The 14336-nt window shown below is 38.5% G+C and overlaps 1 protein-coding gene across 4 annotated transcripts in view; it reads right to left on the bottom strand.

Annotated features, from left to right (window-relative positions):
* Window positions 1–14336, bottom strand: part of FAM13A (family with sequence similarity 13 member A) — a 127552-nt gene that overhangs the window by 51120 nt on the left and 62096 nt on the right. For all 4 annotated transcript variants that reach the window (XM_070758049.1, XM_070758048.1, XM_070758047.1 and 1 more), the window contains 4 exons: window positions 11145–11186; window positions 3595–3639; window positions 1242–1421; window positions 703–889 (listed from right to left, as the gene is read on the bottom strand). In XM_070758049.1, coding sequence (XP_070614150.1) covers window positions 703–889; window positions 1242–1421; window positions 3595–3639; window positions 11145–11186 — 454 coding nt within the window. The remainder of the gene's footprint in view (window positions 1–702; window positions 890–1241; window positions 1422–3594; window positions 3640–11144; window positions 11187–14336) is intronic.

The following is a 14336-nucleotide window of genomic DNA, read 5'->3' as shown; positions in this document are numbered from 1 at the left end:
AAAGCTCGACTTTCTTAGATAAAGATAAATACTACTTAATGACACACATATTGACAGCAGTTAGAATGGCGATAGCTCAATGTCGGAAGCAACCTAATTTACCGGATGATTCACTGATCTTTAAAAAAAATTATGTCCTGTGCAGAAGCAGACCTGTTAACTCTTAAGTTAAAAAATAAAGAGGACTCTGTTTATTATAAAATTTGGAACTCATTCTATGATTGGTTCAAGACAAGGAAAGAAAGCTCAAATTAAAATATGACAATAATAAATTGCTTTGGGGTGCTTTTTTTTGGTACAACAAATTTGGTATGATATGTGTGTAATAAGTTTATAGAAATAAAGATTTTAAGGGAATTAAATACTTAAAAAAGATTGTATAGAAGGCAGCTAGGAAATAATTTATTATAGATAAAATATGGATAACCTAAATGATCAATTGTGGATACCGGTTGTATTTACCAGAATATTGAATACATAACAATACAAGAAGTTACATTTTCCCTCCTTACATGAGGATGTAAATTATACATTAATCGTTACTTGTTATGGTGCTGTTGTTTTGTTGTTGATGTTGGGGTTTTTTGCTTTTGTGCTTTGTAAATGTATGTTTGTCTATTTTTGGTTGTTATGTTTTTAAAGAATTTCAATAAAAGCTATTTTTAAAAAAAATGAAAGTTCGACTTTCATAATTTTGCTTACCAAAGAACTCTCTTGGTTGTCGTTAAACTCAGATAGTTTGGTGCTGGATTTCTGACGTTTCGGTTTACTTCTTTCGCCAATGTAACCAGAGTTGTTCTCGTGACATTTTTCCACTTCCTGAGCATTTAACATACACTCTTCAATGCTACTGAAGCCAGAAGGAATATTCTCTTTATTGATGACCTCTCTACACAGGAAGAAGGGAAAAAAGAGATTGTTCAGACTACCAGGTTGTTTTGGGAAGAGTGCTCTTTGCAATACAAAAAGAGTGCTTAGTTTATTTTGAATTTTGTGATAAAGAACATTGTTTTGAATTTTCAAATGTTTGTGTGTCTGAAATTTGTACCCTTGAATTTTCAGGAGGCTCCTACCAGAGAGCCTGGCAGAAAACCCCGAATATTAGTTCTGGAACGCTTAGGGCTTCTTGGCAACCTGAGAGGGAGGAACCAGTTTTTTGCAATTATATGGCAATTGCAATCATAGCGCATTAAAATTTTCTCATAGGAAAAGAGGGAGAAAAAAACAAGAAAAAAACATACCTATCTCTGGTCCTTCGGCCTTCATCTTGTTCCTTATGATGTCGCCTGCGCTGCCCAGTATATACCCCAGTAGGTGTTAATGATGTTCCAGATTCAGATTCTTCAGAACTTTGACCACTGGAGCCATGAACATCAAAAAGATGCTGTTCCACAGCTGTCCGGATAGTCTTTTCTAAGAATCTGTTAAAACAAAATAAGTTACACACTCACATGCATATACACAGGTATTAATATATATTTTTTTAAAAGTACCGTATTTTTCGGAGTATAAGATGAACCTTTTTCCTCCCTAAAATAATTTGGGTGCATCCTATAGTCTGAATGTAGTTTTTCCTTTTCAACCTTGCAGGCTCTTTTTATTGTTACTCTCTGCGAAGAATGTTTTCCAAGCCCTAAGTCTTTGCAGGGTTTTTTTTCCCATTGGTCTAACTTGCTCCAAATGTTTCTTTCCAGCACTAACCAGGTGTTAACGATGTTCCCAGCTCTTACTTGCAAGCTCTTTCATTGTTACTCTCTCCATATAAAGTTTTTTTTAAGCCCCAACCAGAGGATAAAATACTGTGCTGAAGCTGAGCAGAAGATGGCAGGCAGATGAAGACCTGATAAGCAGATTCTTTTCCCTATTTTTCTACCCCAAAACTAAGGTGCGTCTTATACTCCGAAAAATATGGTAATAACGAATTCCCAATATGAACCATTCAATATTTTTACATGTTTGTAAGTGTATGCCTCAAAAATGATTTGCAAGTAGTGTTTCAAAGATGGCTTAAGTTCTACTATTAAGTTCTACGTATTCCATTAAGAGACCAACTTTTTTCAGGCTTCTGCATAAAAACAGAAAGGAAGGGACGTCTGCTATAAGAGTGGTCCTGGTTTGAATGAAAAGATTCCATAAAACAGCAACATTTGTTTTTTTCCTCGTGAATTTATTATTTTGCTTGGTTAGATTCATTAAGTCATTTGTCCCATTAAAACATATTTGTATTTTTGTATCTCTTAATGTTAAGAGATTAAGAAGGTTATTTATACAAATAGGTTTCCTAGCATTTTCTACGCAGATTGATTAAAATATAGGTAGGATAAATACATTTGATTAAAAAATAAATAAATGAAGGTCAGGAAAACCCCCATGACAAAACATAAAGGAGAATATTTTTTTAGAGATACAAGATCTGTTCCGTAGAGATATGTTCCCAATTTAAAATTGGACGCTGCTGATAAATGTCTTTCATTTTGCTGTGTCCTTGATAAAAGAATTTAGACAATAAAGTATGTTTTTCAGACACCTGAGATACTACCTTCCCCTCACCGTTAAAAAAAAAAAATCTGTACTCTTTCTCTTTCTTTGACTGAATAGATGTGGGTTGTATTTGTATGAGATCCACGATTTATTTTATTTTATTTGTCAAGCATATATAAGATTACAGAAAAAAGTGTAAACAGGATTATGAGTTGCTACTGCAAACACACAATTCTCTGCCTTAATCAAAGTAATCAACCTTTTCCTACTTTACCTACTGTGTGTTTTTAATATGGAGCTCCCTATATTGATGATTAAAAAATAGCTTTTAGCATTTGCTTAAAAAAAAATACTGTGGCAGACCAACAAGCAGAAACAGTAGAATCAGGGGCCAATATCATTGCATTACCCAGCGACCAGTTAGGTCCCACAGAGTGGGTCTTCTCCAGGTCCCGTCAACCAAACAATGTCGCTTGGCGGGACCCAGGGGAAGAGCCTTCTCTGTGGCGGCCCCGGCCCTCTGGAACCAATTCCCCCCAGAGAGTAGAATTGCTCCCACCCTCCTTGCCTTTCGAAAGATGCTTAAAACCCACCTCTGCCGCCAGGCATGGGGGAACTGAGATACACTTTCCCCCTAGACCTTTACAATTTTATGCATGGTATGTCTGTATGTATGATTGGTTTTTATATAATGGGTTTTTAACTGTTTTTAGTATTGGATTTTGTTATATAGTGTTTTATTGCTGTTGTTAGCCGCCCCGAGTCTGCGGAGAGGGCTGCATACAAATCCAATAAATAAATAAATAAATAAATAAATAAATAAATAAATAAATAAATAAATAAATAAATAAATAAATAAATAAAATAAAATAAATTACCCTATTTAGGAATCACTCATTAACAGGACCCAAGGCTTTCCCCCCTTTCCATTAGGTGGCTGTACACAACTGAAACCATTCAAACTACACAATCACATCCTTAGCTTCTATTGTGTCTACTACTAGTGCTATCAAGAATGTTTTACATTTGCCACGCGCACACACAAATCACAAGGTATTTAATGAGGAAGAACAAGAATTAAAGAAAGTGATAAAAAGAGAAAGAATGACTTACTCTCCAGGAGCAGGGATGTTGTTGACTTGTTGTGATACGTGAGCACTGTATAAAAAAGAGGTTACGAATTAGGTGTAATTTCTAAAGAACTTAAGAAAAAGTGGTTCAAAAGTTCATTTAAGTGCTAAGTGACATATTGAAAGAAATACATTTTACTGAACGTTTATTTACTGTTTTACTGAAAATTATGCAATTGGTTCCAAATAATGACGCATATTCACGGGAATATGTTTGGATGTTCAAGCGTATCGTTCCACTCTTTAAGATGAGTAACAGAATCTCTTTTTTTCTTAAATTACAGATTTGTATTGAAACAACTGTGATGACAGAACATATATGAGAATTGTTATACCTCTAGCTATGCAGCCAAGCATCCTACAGGCGGTAGGGAAAGCAAGTAGGATGCTTGGCTGCATAGCTAGAGGTATAACAAACAGGAAGAGGGAGATTATGATCCCGCTATAAAGAGCGCTGGTGAGACCCCATTTGGAATAATACTGTGTTCAGTTCTGGAGACCTCACCTACAAAAAGATATTGACAAAATTGAACGGGTCCAAAGACGGGCTACAAGAATGGTGGAAGGTCTTAAGCATAAAACGTATCAGGAAAGACTTAATGAACTCAATCTGTATAGTCTAGAGGACAGAAGGAAAAGGGGGGACATGATCGAAACATTTAAATATGTCAAAGGGTTAAATAAGGTCCAGGAGGGAAGTGTTTTTAATAGGAAAGTGAACACAAGAACAAGGGGACACAATCTGAAGTTAGTTGGGGGAAAGATCAAAAGCAACATGAGAAAATATTATTTTACTGAAAGAGTAGTAGATCCTTGAAACAAACTTCCAGCAGACGTGGTAGATAAATCCACAGTAACTGAATTTAAACATGCCTGGGATAAACATATATCCATTGTAAGATAAAATACAGGAAATAGCATAAGGGCAGACTAGATGGACCATGAGGTCTTTTTCTGCCGTCAGACTTCTATGTTTCTATGACTTCCTGGGAATAATGATCTCCCCATTGGTTCCAGCAAAGCAACTGGCAATGATCCCAAACCTCAGAGACAGACCTAAGTTATATATACAACAAATTAAGAAATGCTGGCTAGTCTCACATATTTTGCAAAAAATTTAAACATACCCTTTTAAAAACTATCCATAATACATGAAGTAATTGCTTTTTAAAAAGGAGCATAAATCAAAGTCAATGTAGCTAAGTCCATTGCATTTGATCAACAAGGGTTTTTCCCTCCCATAGCTATCCTCCCACAGCTAATGAAAGCCAAATAGGAAAAATAATGAGGTGAAAATATATACTTGGAACTATTTTGAATTCTTCTCCCTCAAACAGACTCATTAGCTACGGTCAAGCCCATGGAACGTCAGGGCAATATGTCATAATTTCTTCCTGATCTAATGATAGAAGCAGATGTGCTAGGAAGCCTTGAGGGTTCAGGTCCAAAGCTCATATCTTTAATCTGCAAGGCATGGTTATACAGTTGATACCTCGTCTTATGAACTTAATTGGTTCCGGGAAACGTTCGTAAGACAAAACAATGTTTCCCATAGGAATCAATGGAAAACCGATTAATGCATGCAAGCCCAAAATTTACCCCTTTTCCAAGCCAAAGTGCCCGTTTTTGCGCTGGTGGGATTCCCCTGAGGCTCCCCTCCATGGGAAACCCCACCTCTGGACTTCCATTGCAAGCGAAGCGCCCGTTTTTGCGATCCTGGGATTCCCCTGAGGCTCCCCTCCATGGGAAATCCCACCTGCGGACTTCTGCGTTTTTGCTATGCTGTAGGAAAATCCCAGGATCGCAAAAACGGGCCCTCCGCTGGCAACGGAAGTCCGGAGGTGGGGTTTCCCAGAGAGGGGAGCCTCAGTGAAATCGCACCATCGCAAAAACACAGAAGTCCAGAGATGAGGACTTTCCTCTTTTAGGGAAGAAAAAAGCGCCTCTTATATGCTGAAAAATATGGTACTTTCATGCTGCAATCTGCTACAAGGACTATGATCTAGATGTGACAATGAACTTAAGTTCATTTCCCCACATTTTGTGCAAAAAGTTCATAAAGGGAGACCACCTCTGTCTCCAAGATGGAATTTACAGGTAAAGAAACTGATGCTGTGCAGATTTCAAGTAAAGGACAAGGAGGGAAAACCCGAGTATGAGATTTGCCCTATCTTTAGGCTCAAGTAGAGTGAGACGGTCAAGTTAGGCTAAATATGTTGGGAGGCCTTAGGTGGCCTCTCTTCTTTGGAACCAATGCAACCTGCTAGCTGATCGCCAAGTTCTCACAAGATTCAATGGCCACTCCAGTTGTCTGCGGAGTGTCTGCATTGCGGAGTAATAATGTTTCTCCGGTGTAAAATGCATCCTTCTGAAAGAGGTTTTATCAGGGAATTGCGCAGCTAGTGTCCAAATTAAGCCATAGGCACAAACTTGTAGTTTTATATAAATATAAATCGGACCAGAACACCCCCGGGACCGCATTCTGCCGTGCGAATCCCAGCGGCCAATTAGGTCCCACAGAGTTGGCCTTCTCCCAGTCCCGTCGACTAAACAATGCCGTTTGGCAAGACCCAGGGGAAGAGCCTTCTCTGTGGTGGCCCCGACCCTCTGTAATCAATTCCCCCTGGAGATTCGAATTGCCCCTACTCTTCCCACCTTCCGCAAGATGTTGAAGATCTATTTATGTCGCCAGGCATGGGGGGAATAACTATCCTTTCCCCCCATCACCACCTTTTCCTGACTGTAATATATGAGAATGGTGTGATTGTGTAGTGATAATTGTTTTTAATATTTATGGGTTTTAAATTTGTTTTTTAACTTATATTGGATGCGTACTTTGTATATTGTATTGCTGTTGTTGTGAGCCACCCCGAGTCTTCGGAGAGGGGCGGGATACAAATCTATTAAATCTAATCTAAATCTAAACTAATATATATTTACGTCTAAATTATACACGAAACAAAATTGTCAGGCAAGTATCAACATCAGGTTAATCACAGGTGTCAAATTTGCAGCGCCACATGACATTTCACCACGATTTCTCCTTCACAAAGCTGGGGTGGGCGTGGCCTGCGTGTGACCGCCCGTTTGACATCCCTGAGGTAAATCACAGAGCATACAGGACACAGAAGAAAAAAGGCGGGAAAAAGAAAGGGAAACTCCCTCCTCCACACCCAGAGCAACCAATCACAGCGCAGACTGCCTCATGCAGGAGCCAGCAGTCAACCAATCAATCATAACTGTGTGTTCTGGCACATTGCACAACCCCTCTGCTCCAACTGCTAAATTTAAATATCTTAACAAGCGTTATTTCAAAATAACCTGTTTGTTTCCAGCAAAAAATGTCTTATGTAATTGACATATTATCTTTCTGATAGAGTCTCAAGATGGATTGCGTTTAAAATAGGAAATATATAAAAAGCAAGACAAGAAACAAGACTCAACCTGAAAAGGGGAAATAATAATGTATTGAGAGACTGTTGTGGTTAGCTCTGGCCCAGCTCCTGCCCCGAGGACTGTGGATGTGGGGGAGACATCCACATGCTGCAGGCCTGATTTGCCCCCAGTGGAATCTGCTGATGAAGTCTCCCCTAACCAAGAAGACATGAGTGACAGGGAGGAGAAGAGTGGGGCAGACAGCTCAGAAGGAGACAATTATCTAGCTCCTCCTTGGATTCAGAACAAGAGTTAAAGATACAGCCACGCATGCGGAGAGCGATGCATAGGCAACAACAACTGAGAGATTATTATCAAAGAAAATGAGGCCATCTGTGGTTGGGTGGGGCTGTGGTCATTAGTGAGGCTGCTATAAAGAGCAGCCTGTGGGTTTGGCCATTGTGGAGGATTATCTGATCGTTGTGTTTCGTGACTGCTTTACTGACTTTGACCTTTTGTGTGCTGAGTTTTCCCTGCTTTGAAACTAAACCAGAGCAAAGTGTGTGTCACTTTGTGAAAGAAGAAGGACTGTGAATTGCCTCTCAGCTGCAAGCTAAGTATCACAGAACTGATAAGGGACTTGTACCAATTACCAGTTTGTTTGGAGTCGAGGGCTCTTTGCTATACCAAAAGAGGGCTTGGTTTAAGTGAATTTTCTTTATAAAGAACATTGTTTTGAATTTTCAAACGTGTGTGTGTCTGAAATTTGTACCTGTGAATTTTTGGGAGGAGTCTACCAGAGAGCCCGACAGAACAGAGACCGACAACAGATCGTTATTTTTCACCCATTTTTTCTTCTTCTTTTGGATCCTTCTACATGGTAAAGATATTCGAAGGAGACATTTCCACAGAGTCCTTGCTAGAGTCGAAGGGTGCGGTTTAAATTGCATAACAAGTAAATAAACCTTTCAGTGCGGCCTCAGAGAAACATACATGGCATATGGTTGAAAAGTGTTCGGAAACTTCAGATCGTGCAGAATGCAGCTGCGAGAGCAGTCATGGGCTTACCTAGGTATGCCCATGTCACACCAACACTTCGCAGTCTGCATTGGTTGCCGATCAGTTTCCGGTCACAATTCAAAGTGTTGGTTATGACCTATAAAGCCCTTTATGGCATCGGACCAGAATATCTCCGGGACCGCCTTCTGCCGCACAAATCCCAGCGGCAAGTTAGGTCCCACAGAGTTGGCCTTCTCTGGGTCCCGTCGACTAAACAATGTCGTTTGGCGGGACCCAGGGGAAGAGCCTTCTCTGTGGCGGCCCCGGCCCTCTGGAACCAACTCCCCCCAGAGATCAGAATTGCCCCCACCCTCCTTGCCTTTCGTAAGCTTCTTAAAACCCACCTCTGCCATCAGGCATGGGGGAACTGAGATATTCTTTCCCACTAAGCCTTTACAATTTTATGCATGGTATGTCTGTATGTATGTTTGTTTTTTATATTAATGGGTTTTTAACTGTTTTAATATTGGATTGTTTATATGCTGTTTTTATTACTGTTGTTAGCCGCCCAGAGTCTACGGAGAGGGGCGGCATACAAATCCAATCAATCAATCAATCAATCAATCAATCAATCAATCAATCAAGAAGAAGAAGGTTTCAATCAGGTTTAATTCCCTAAATAACCAGGTATGGTAAGGTTGAGCACTTGGCAGGAAGACGAAGGCATGAACCCAGGAGAGGAAAAATCTGCAGATTTGTGAAAAATAGATACAGCCGAAATCACTTAAATCTGGCTCGATAATTAGAAACATAGAAACATAGAAGATTGACTGCAGAGAAAGACCTCATGGTCCATCTAGTCTGCCCTTATACTATTTCCTGTATTTTGTCCTACAATGGATATATGTTTATCCCAGGCATGTTTCAGTTCAGTTACTGTGGATTTACCAACCACGTCTGCTGGAAGTTTGTTCCAAGGATCTACTACTCTTTCAGTCAAATAATATTTTCTCATGTTGCCTTTGATCTTTCCCCCAACTAACTTCAGATTGTGTCCCCTTATTCTTTTGTTAACTTTCCTATTAAAAACACTTCCCTCCTGAACCTTATTTAACCCTTTAACGTATTTAAATGTTTCAATCATGTCCCCCCTTTTCCTTCTGTCCTCCAGACTCTACAGATTGAGTTCATGAAGTCTTTCCTGATACGTTTTATGCTTAAGACCTTCCACCCTCCTTGTAGCCCGTCTTTGGACCCCTTTTGGAGGTGAGGTCTCCAGAACTGAACACAGTATTCCAAATGTGGTCTCCCCAGCGCTCTATATAAGGGGATCACAATCTTCCTCTTCCTGCTTGTTATACCTCTAGCTATGCAGCCAAGCATTCTACTCGCTTTCCCTACCGCCCGACTGCACTGTTCACCCATTTTGAGACTGTCAGAAATCACTACCCCTAAATCCTTCTCTTCTGAAGTTTTTGCTAACACAGAACTGCCAATGCAATACTCAGATTGAGGATTCCTTTTCCCCAAGTGCATTATTGTACATTTGGAAACATTAAACTGCAGTTTCCATTGCTTTGACCACTTATCTAGTAAAGCTAAATCATTTGCCATATTACAGACGCCTCCAGGAATATCAACCCTATTGCACACTTTAGAGTCATCGGCAAATAGGCAAACCTTCCCTACCAAACCTTCCCCTTAGCCGAAAGGTTCTTTTCTGTGAGATCTATACCATCTCAACAAGGACAGAGAAAACGACAAGCAAACCTAAAAGAAATTCGAAATGAACCAAATTTGCAGCCGTACTGTACTTAATGTGATGCAGGGTTGTTTACTCATCCCTGTTTGGGTGGGGATAACAGCAGGAATGCTTTCAAGCTCCCGTGCTCTTCAAAAACCCTGCAACATTCGCAGCACAGATTTTACAAGGAAAAGGGGGGAAATATATACACAATGTTCCCGCTAATTGGCAAGCTGGAGGCATTGTGAGGTCCTTGGAATCCGGACAAGTCTCTACTGTATCCACCCAGCACGTTACATAACTGTCTGCTCTCAATCACTGTACTGTGTGTACTTGCATAAGTTACAGCCCACATCCTTCATATGTTTACATTCATTGCTCTGTTGTTATATCACACAAATAAGTCTACACTGAGTTGAATTGGGGCGTCAGGAAGTTCATAAAACAATAAGGGAGGGGGGGGGCAAAGGAAAATAAACAGCTGTCTGTTTATTTAAAATAAACACTGTGGTTATCTCGGCTGCAAACGTCTACAAGACCACCAGGTGACAGGGAAAGCAATTTGCTCTTTGCTGCCATCTATTGGTCAGCTGGTTTTTTGCAAGCCAGAACAGCTGCTCTAAACATTGGCACCAAAAATTAACTAACTAACTAACTAACTAACTAACTAACCAACCAACTTACTTACTCGGGGCGGCTAACAGCAATAATAAGACAGCGTATAACAATAATCCAATACTAAAAACAATTAAAACCCATTATAAATACCCAAGCCATTCTGTTTTAATTTTTGAAATGAGGCTATAAAGGCAAAGGCTGGGTGAACATCCACTTCTCATCACAAAAACATAAAAAGGGGTGAATAATAATAATAACAACAATACAGTTGGAAGGGACCTTGGAGGTCTCCTAGTCCAACCCCCCTGCTTAGGCAGGAAACCCTACACTATCAACACTGGCTATCCTCCATTATATTTTTCTGCCAAACTTATTCTTCCTAGCAATCTAGATTTCTAGCAATCTTAAGATTTTAATTATTAGATTTGTTACCATGTATTGTTTTTATCACTGTTGTGAGCCGCCCCGGTTCTCCGGAGAGGGGCAGCATACAAGTGTAATTGATAATAATAATAATAATAATAATAATAATAATAATAATAATAATAATAATAATAGGAAGAAGAGGAAGAAGAGGAAGAAGAAGAAGAAACAACAATGGCTTATAGCAGGGCAAAATCAGTTTGCATGTTTTGGGTGGATATCTGTTGCAGATCTATAGATTATCTTAAGTCATTGTCTAGGAAGGAAATGTTTTTGGGCAAAATCTTTGCAAGTGGCTAGTAATTGTCTTCTGCATTCTTTTCTTACGAATCAAGCCTCCAAACAATATAAATTAAAAATATATATATAAATACCTTAGATAGAATGGTGATAAAGGTCTTTCATCCTCTTGGGAACTAAAAAGAAAACAAAATATCTTTGTTATCTTTGTTATTACCATGTTCACTTCTATTTCTTTTTTTTGCAAGCTAATTGGGACAACACCAACCAGGTCAGAAGGAAGGAGGAGAGCCCAAAGATGATGGGCGTGCTGATTTGTGATATTAAAGCCAACCTCTTGTTAAGAGAGAGGAGCAAATTAAACATTAAATTGTGTTCTTTTAAGGTGGCATTACAAATACCTGCAATGGAAGAACGGGTGCTCAAATTAATAGAACTGGCACTGATAGAAAAAGCAACTGTTTGGATTAAAAAAGAATATTTTTGTCTAACTTTGTTTCTACTTGGAAACAGCTCTTGAATTTTTAGCTTCAATCGGAAAGAAATGAAACTTTAACCCTGGCATTTTATGATTAGATTTGTTTATGATTGCTGTGTTATGGTTTATTCCAGTTCAGGGTCACTGTATACGGGTAACTTTCCTCCATCAACCTCTCTCTTAAAAACTGCAATTTCATTGCAAGGAAAATTACAAATACTACCCCACGAAGAAACCCACTGAGATTAAAATGCTATTATTGAGCTGCTGACTTGCCTTCAGGTATGATTTTTCTTTTATCTCTGCTCCAGTAACTAAAACCACTTCTAAAGAGAGATTTTATTTATTTATTTTATTTCTTAATTCGATTTCTATTTTTAAAAAAAATATTTTTATTGAATTATTTACATTAAAAACAAAACATAAAAAATACATTGAAAAACACAGAATGTAACATACATAATAAAGGAAGAAAAAGAAAGAAAAAGAACACAGACAAATAAAACAAAACAAAGCCAAGCCAATCTATTGATTAATCATTTTGTACATATCCATCAAACACATCTTATGGTAAATTAATTTGACGGCTAATACGGACGGTGATATAAGAAAATTGGTTTTGGTTATTCACTTAATTTACAATTTTGTTGTGCTTTCAACCGCTTACAATCCATCATAGGTATAGTAATACATTTCTTATATATCACATCATTCATAATTTATCTCAAAGAGTTTAATACTTATATAAATTCATTCCTTTATATATATATATATGTTCGACACAAAAATATGTAACCCTTCCCTGGTGCAGAGCTGAAGGGATTGGATACTGTAGCCTAGAGGATAATTCTCTGCCTTACAAGGCAAAGGTTGCAGGTTCAAGTCCCAGTGGGTATGGCTAGCTGATGAGGCCAAAATAAGGCCGAAATAGATCTATCCTAGTCTCCCTTAATTTTCAAATTCAGGAAAAAAAATGTGACATATAAGACCGTTATATATATATATATATAAAATTTCTATTCATCTCTTCCAAGAAATTATTATTATTATTATTATTATTATTATTATTATTATTATTAATTAATTAAATTTGTATGCCGCCCCTCTCCGTAGACTCGGGGCGATTCACAGCAGCAATAGAAAACAATGTAGAATACAAATCTAATATTTAAAGAACTAAAAACCCATAATTTAAAAAACATACACACAACACACCAAGATGGTGTGAGAGCTTTTGGAACAGTTAAATATTGACTTAACTATAAGGGTGAATATTCTATAGTCTTCTGAGGGCCCAAAGTTCAAAGACCAAGGTTTAAAAAGGGATCTGATACTAGATTCACATATTTGTAGAGTTGCAAGAAAATTTAAAAAGACTTTACGGACTATGACATCCTGATTAAATATTTGGGAACTGACAATCGATTGTTTTTGGTTGCTGTGCTATATTTAATTCTTTCTACTTTGACCTTAGATTAAAATACCCCAGATCAGTTTTTTAACTTATTTCTAGGAACACAAGAGAAAATAAACAAACAAAAACACTACTGATAAGAGGACACGAACTGTCCAAATGTCTACACGCAGAATGGGCACATCAGCTATAATTCTTGTTTTTCCCCAGATAAACAAATATGTTGTGCAATCATTTGATTGACAGATTGCCCTGCTTCCTCTTATTTGCACTGATTCTCAAGACAAAACATTTAAAACTAAGATGTGCTCCTAACAAGCTGAAGAGCAGCACAGGTCATTCATGCTGCTGCACATATAAGCCATTTCTAAATATCATGGGATGCTTGGCTGCATAGCTAGAGGTATAACAAGCAGGAAGAGGGAGATTATGATCCCGCTATATAGAGTGCTGGTGAGACCACGTTTGGAATAATACTGTGTTCAGTTCTGGAGACCTCACCTACAAAAAGATATTGACAAAATTGAACAGGTCCAAAGACGGGCTACAAGAATGGTGGAAGGTCTTAAGCATAAAACGTATCAGGAAAGACTTAATGGACTCAATCTGTAGAGTCTGGAGGACAGAAGGAAAAGGGGGGACATGATCGAAACATTTAAATATGTTAAAGGGTTAAATAAGGTTCAGGAGGGAAGTGTTTTTAATAGGGAAGTGAACACAAGAACAAGGGGACACAATCTGAAGTTAGTCGGGGGAAAGATCAAAAGCAACATGAGAAAATATTATTTTACTGAAAGAGTAGTAGATCCTTGGAACAAACTTCCAGCAGACGTGGTAGATAAATCCACAGTAACTGAATTTAAACATGCCTGGGATAAATATATATCCATGCTAAGATATAATACAGAAAATAGTATAAGGGCAGACTAGATGGACCATGAGGTCTTTTTCTGCCGTCAGACTTCTATGTTTCTATGTTTTTATCATCTGTTCCCCAAAACCCAAACTATTTTCTCAGGTCTTAAGGTGTCAGGTGCTATGCTGTTTTTCCCTGCAGGCTTGACCTGCACTGCCTGTTTGCACATCAGGTTAAAAGCGAGCGTGTTGATTTTAGCTTAATCTGAAGGCAAACTTTGTTTTGTTGATCTTACATTCCGCCTTATCAATTGGATACCTTGGCCAAGCATTTTTGTAAAACCTCCTTTTTGCAAACACATCATCATTATTATTATTATGCCTGGGCTTTTATAAACATAGAAGATTGACGGCAGAAAAAGACCTCATGTTCCATCAAGTCTGCCCTTATACTATTTCCTGTATTTTATCTTAGCTATGGCGAGGGGGGCGTTTGCCCAGGTTTGCCTGGTGCACTAGTTGCGGCCGTACTTGGACCGGGAGTCATTACTCACAGTCACTCATGCCCTCATCACCTCG

The sequence above is a fragment of the Erythrolamprus reginae genome, chromosome 7 (assembly GCF_031021105.1).
Source record: "Erythrolamprus reginae isolate rEryReg1 chromosome 7, rEryReg1.hap1, whole genome shotgun sequence".
Lineage (NCBI taxonomy): Eukaryota > Metazoa > Chordata > Lepidosauria > Squamata > Dipsadidae > Erythrolamprus > Erythrolamprus reginae.
This window is presented reverse-complemented; position numbering and strand designations above follow the sequence as displayed.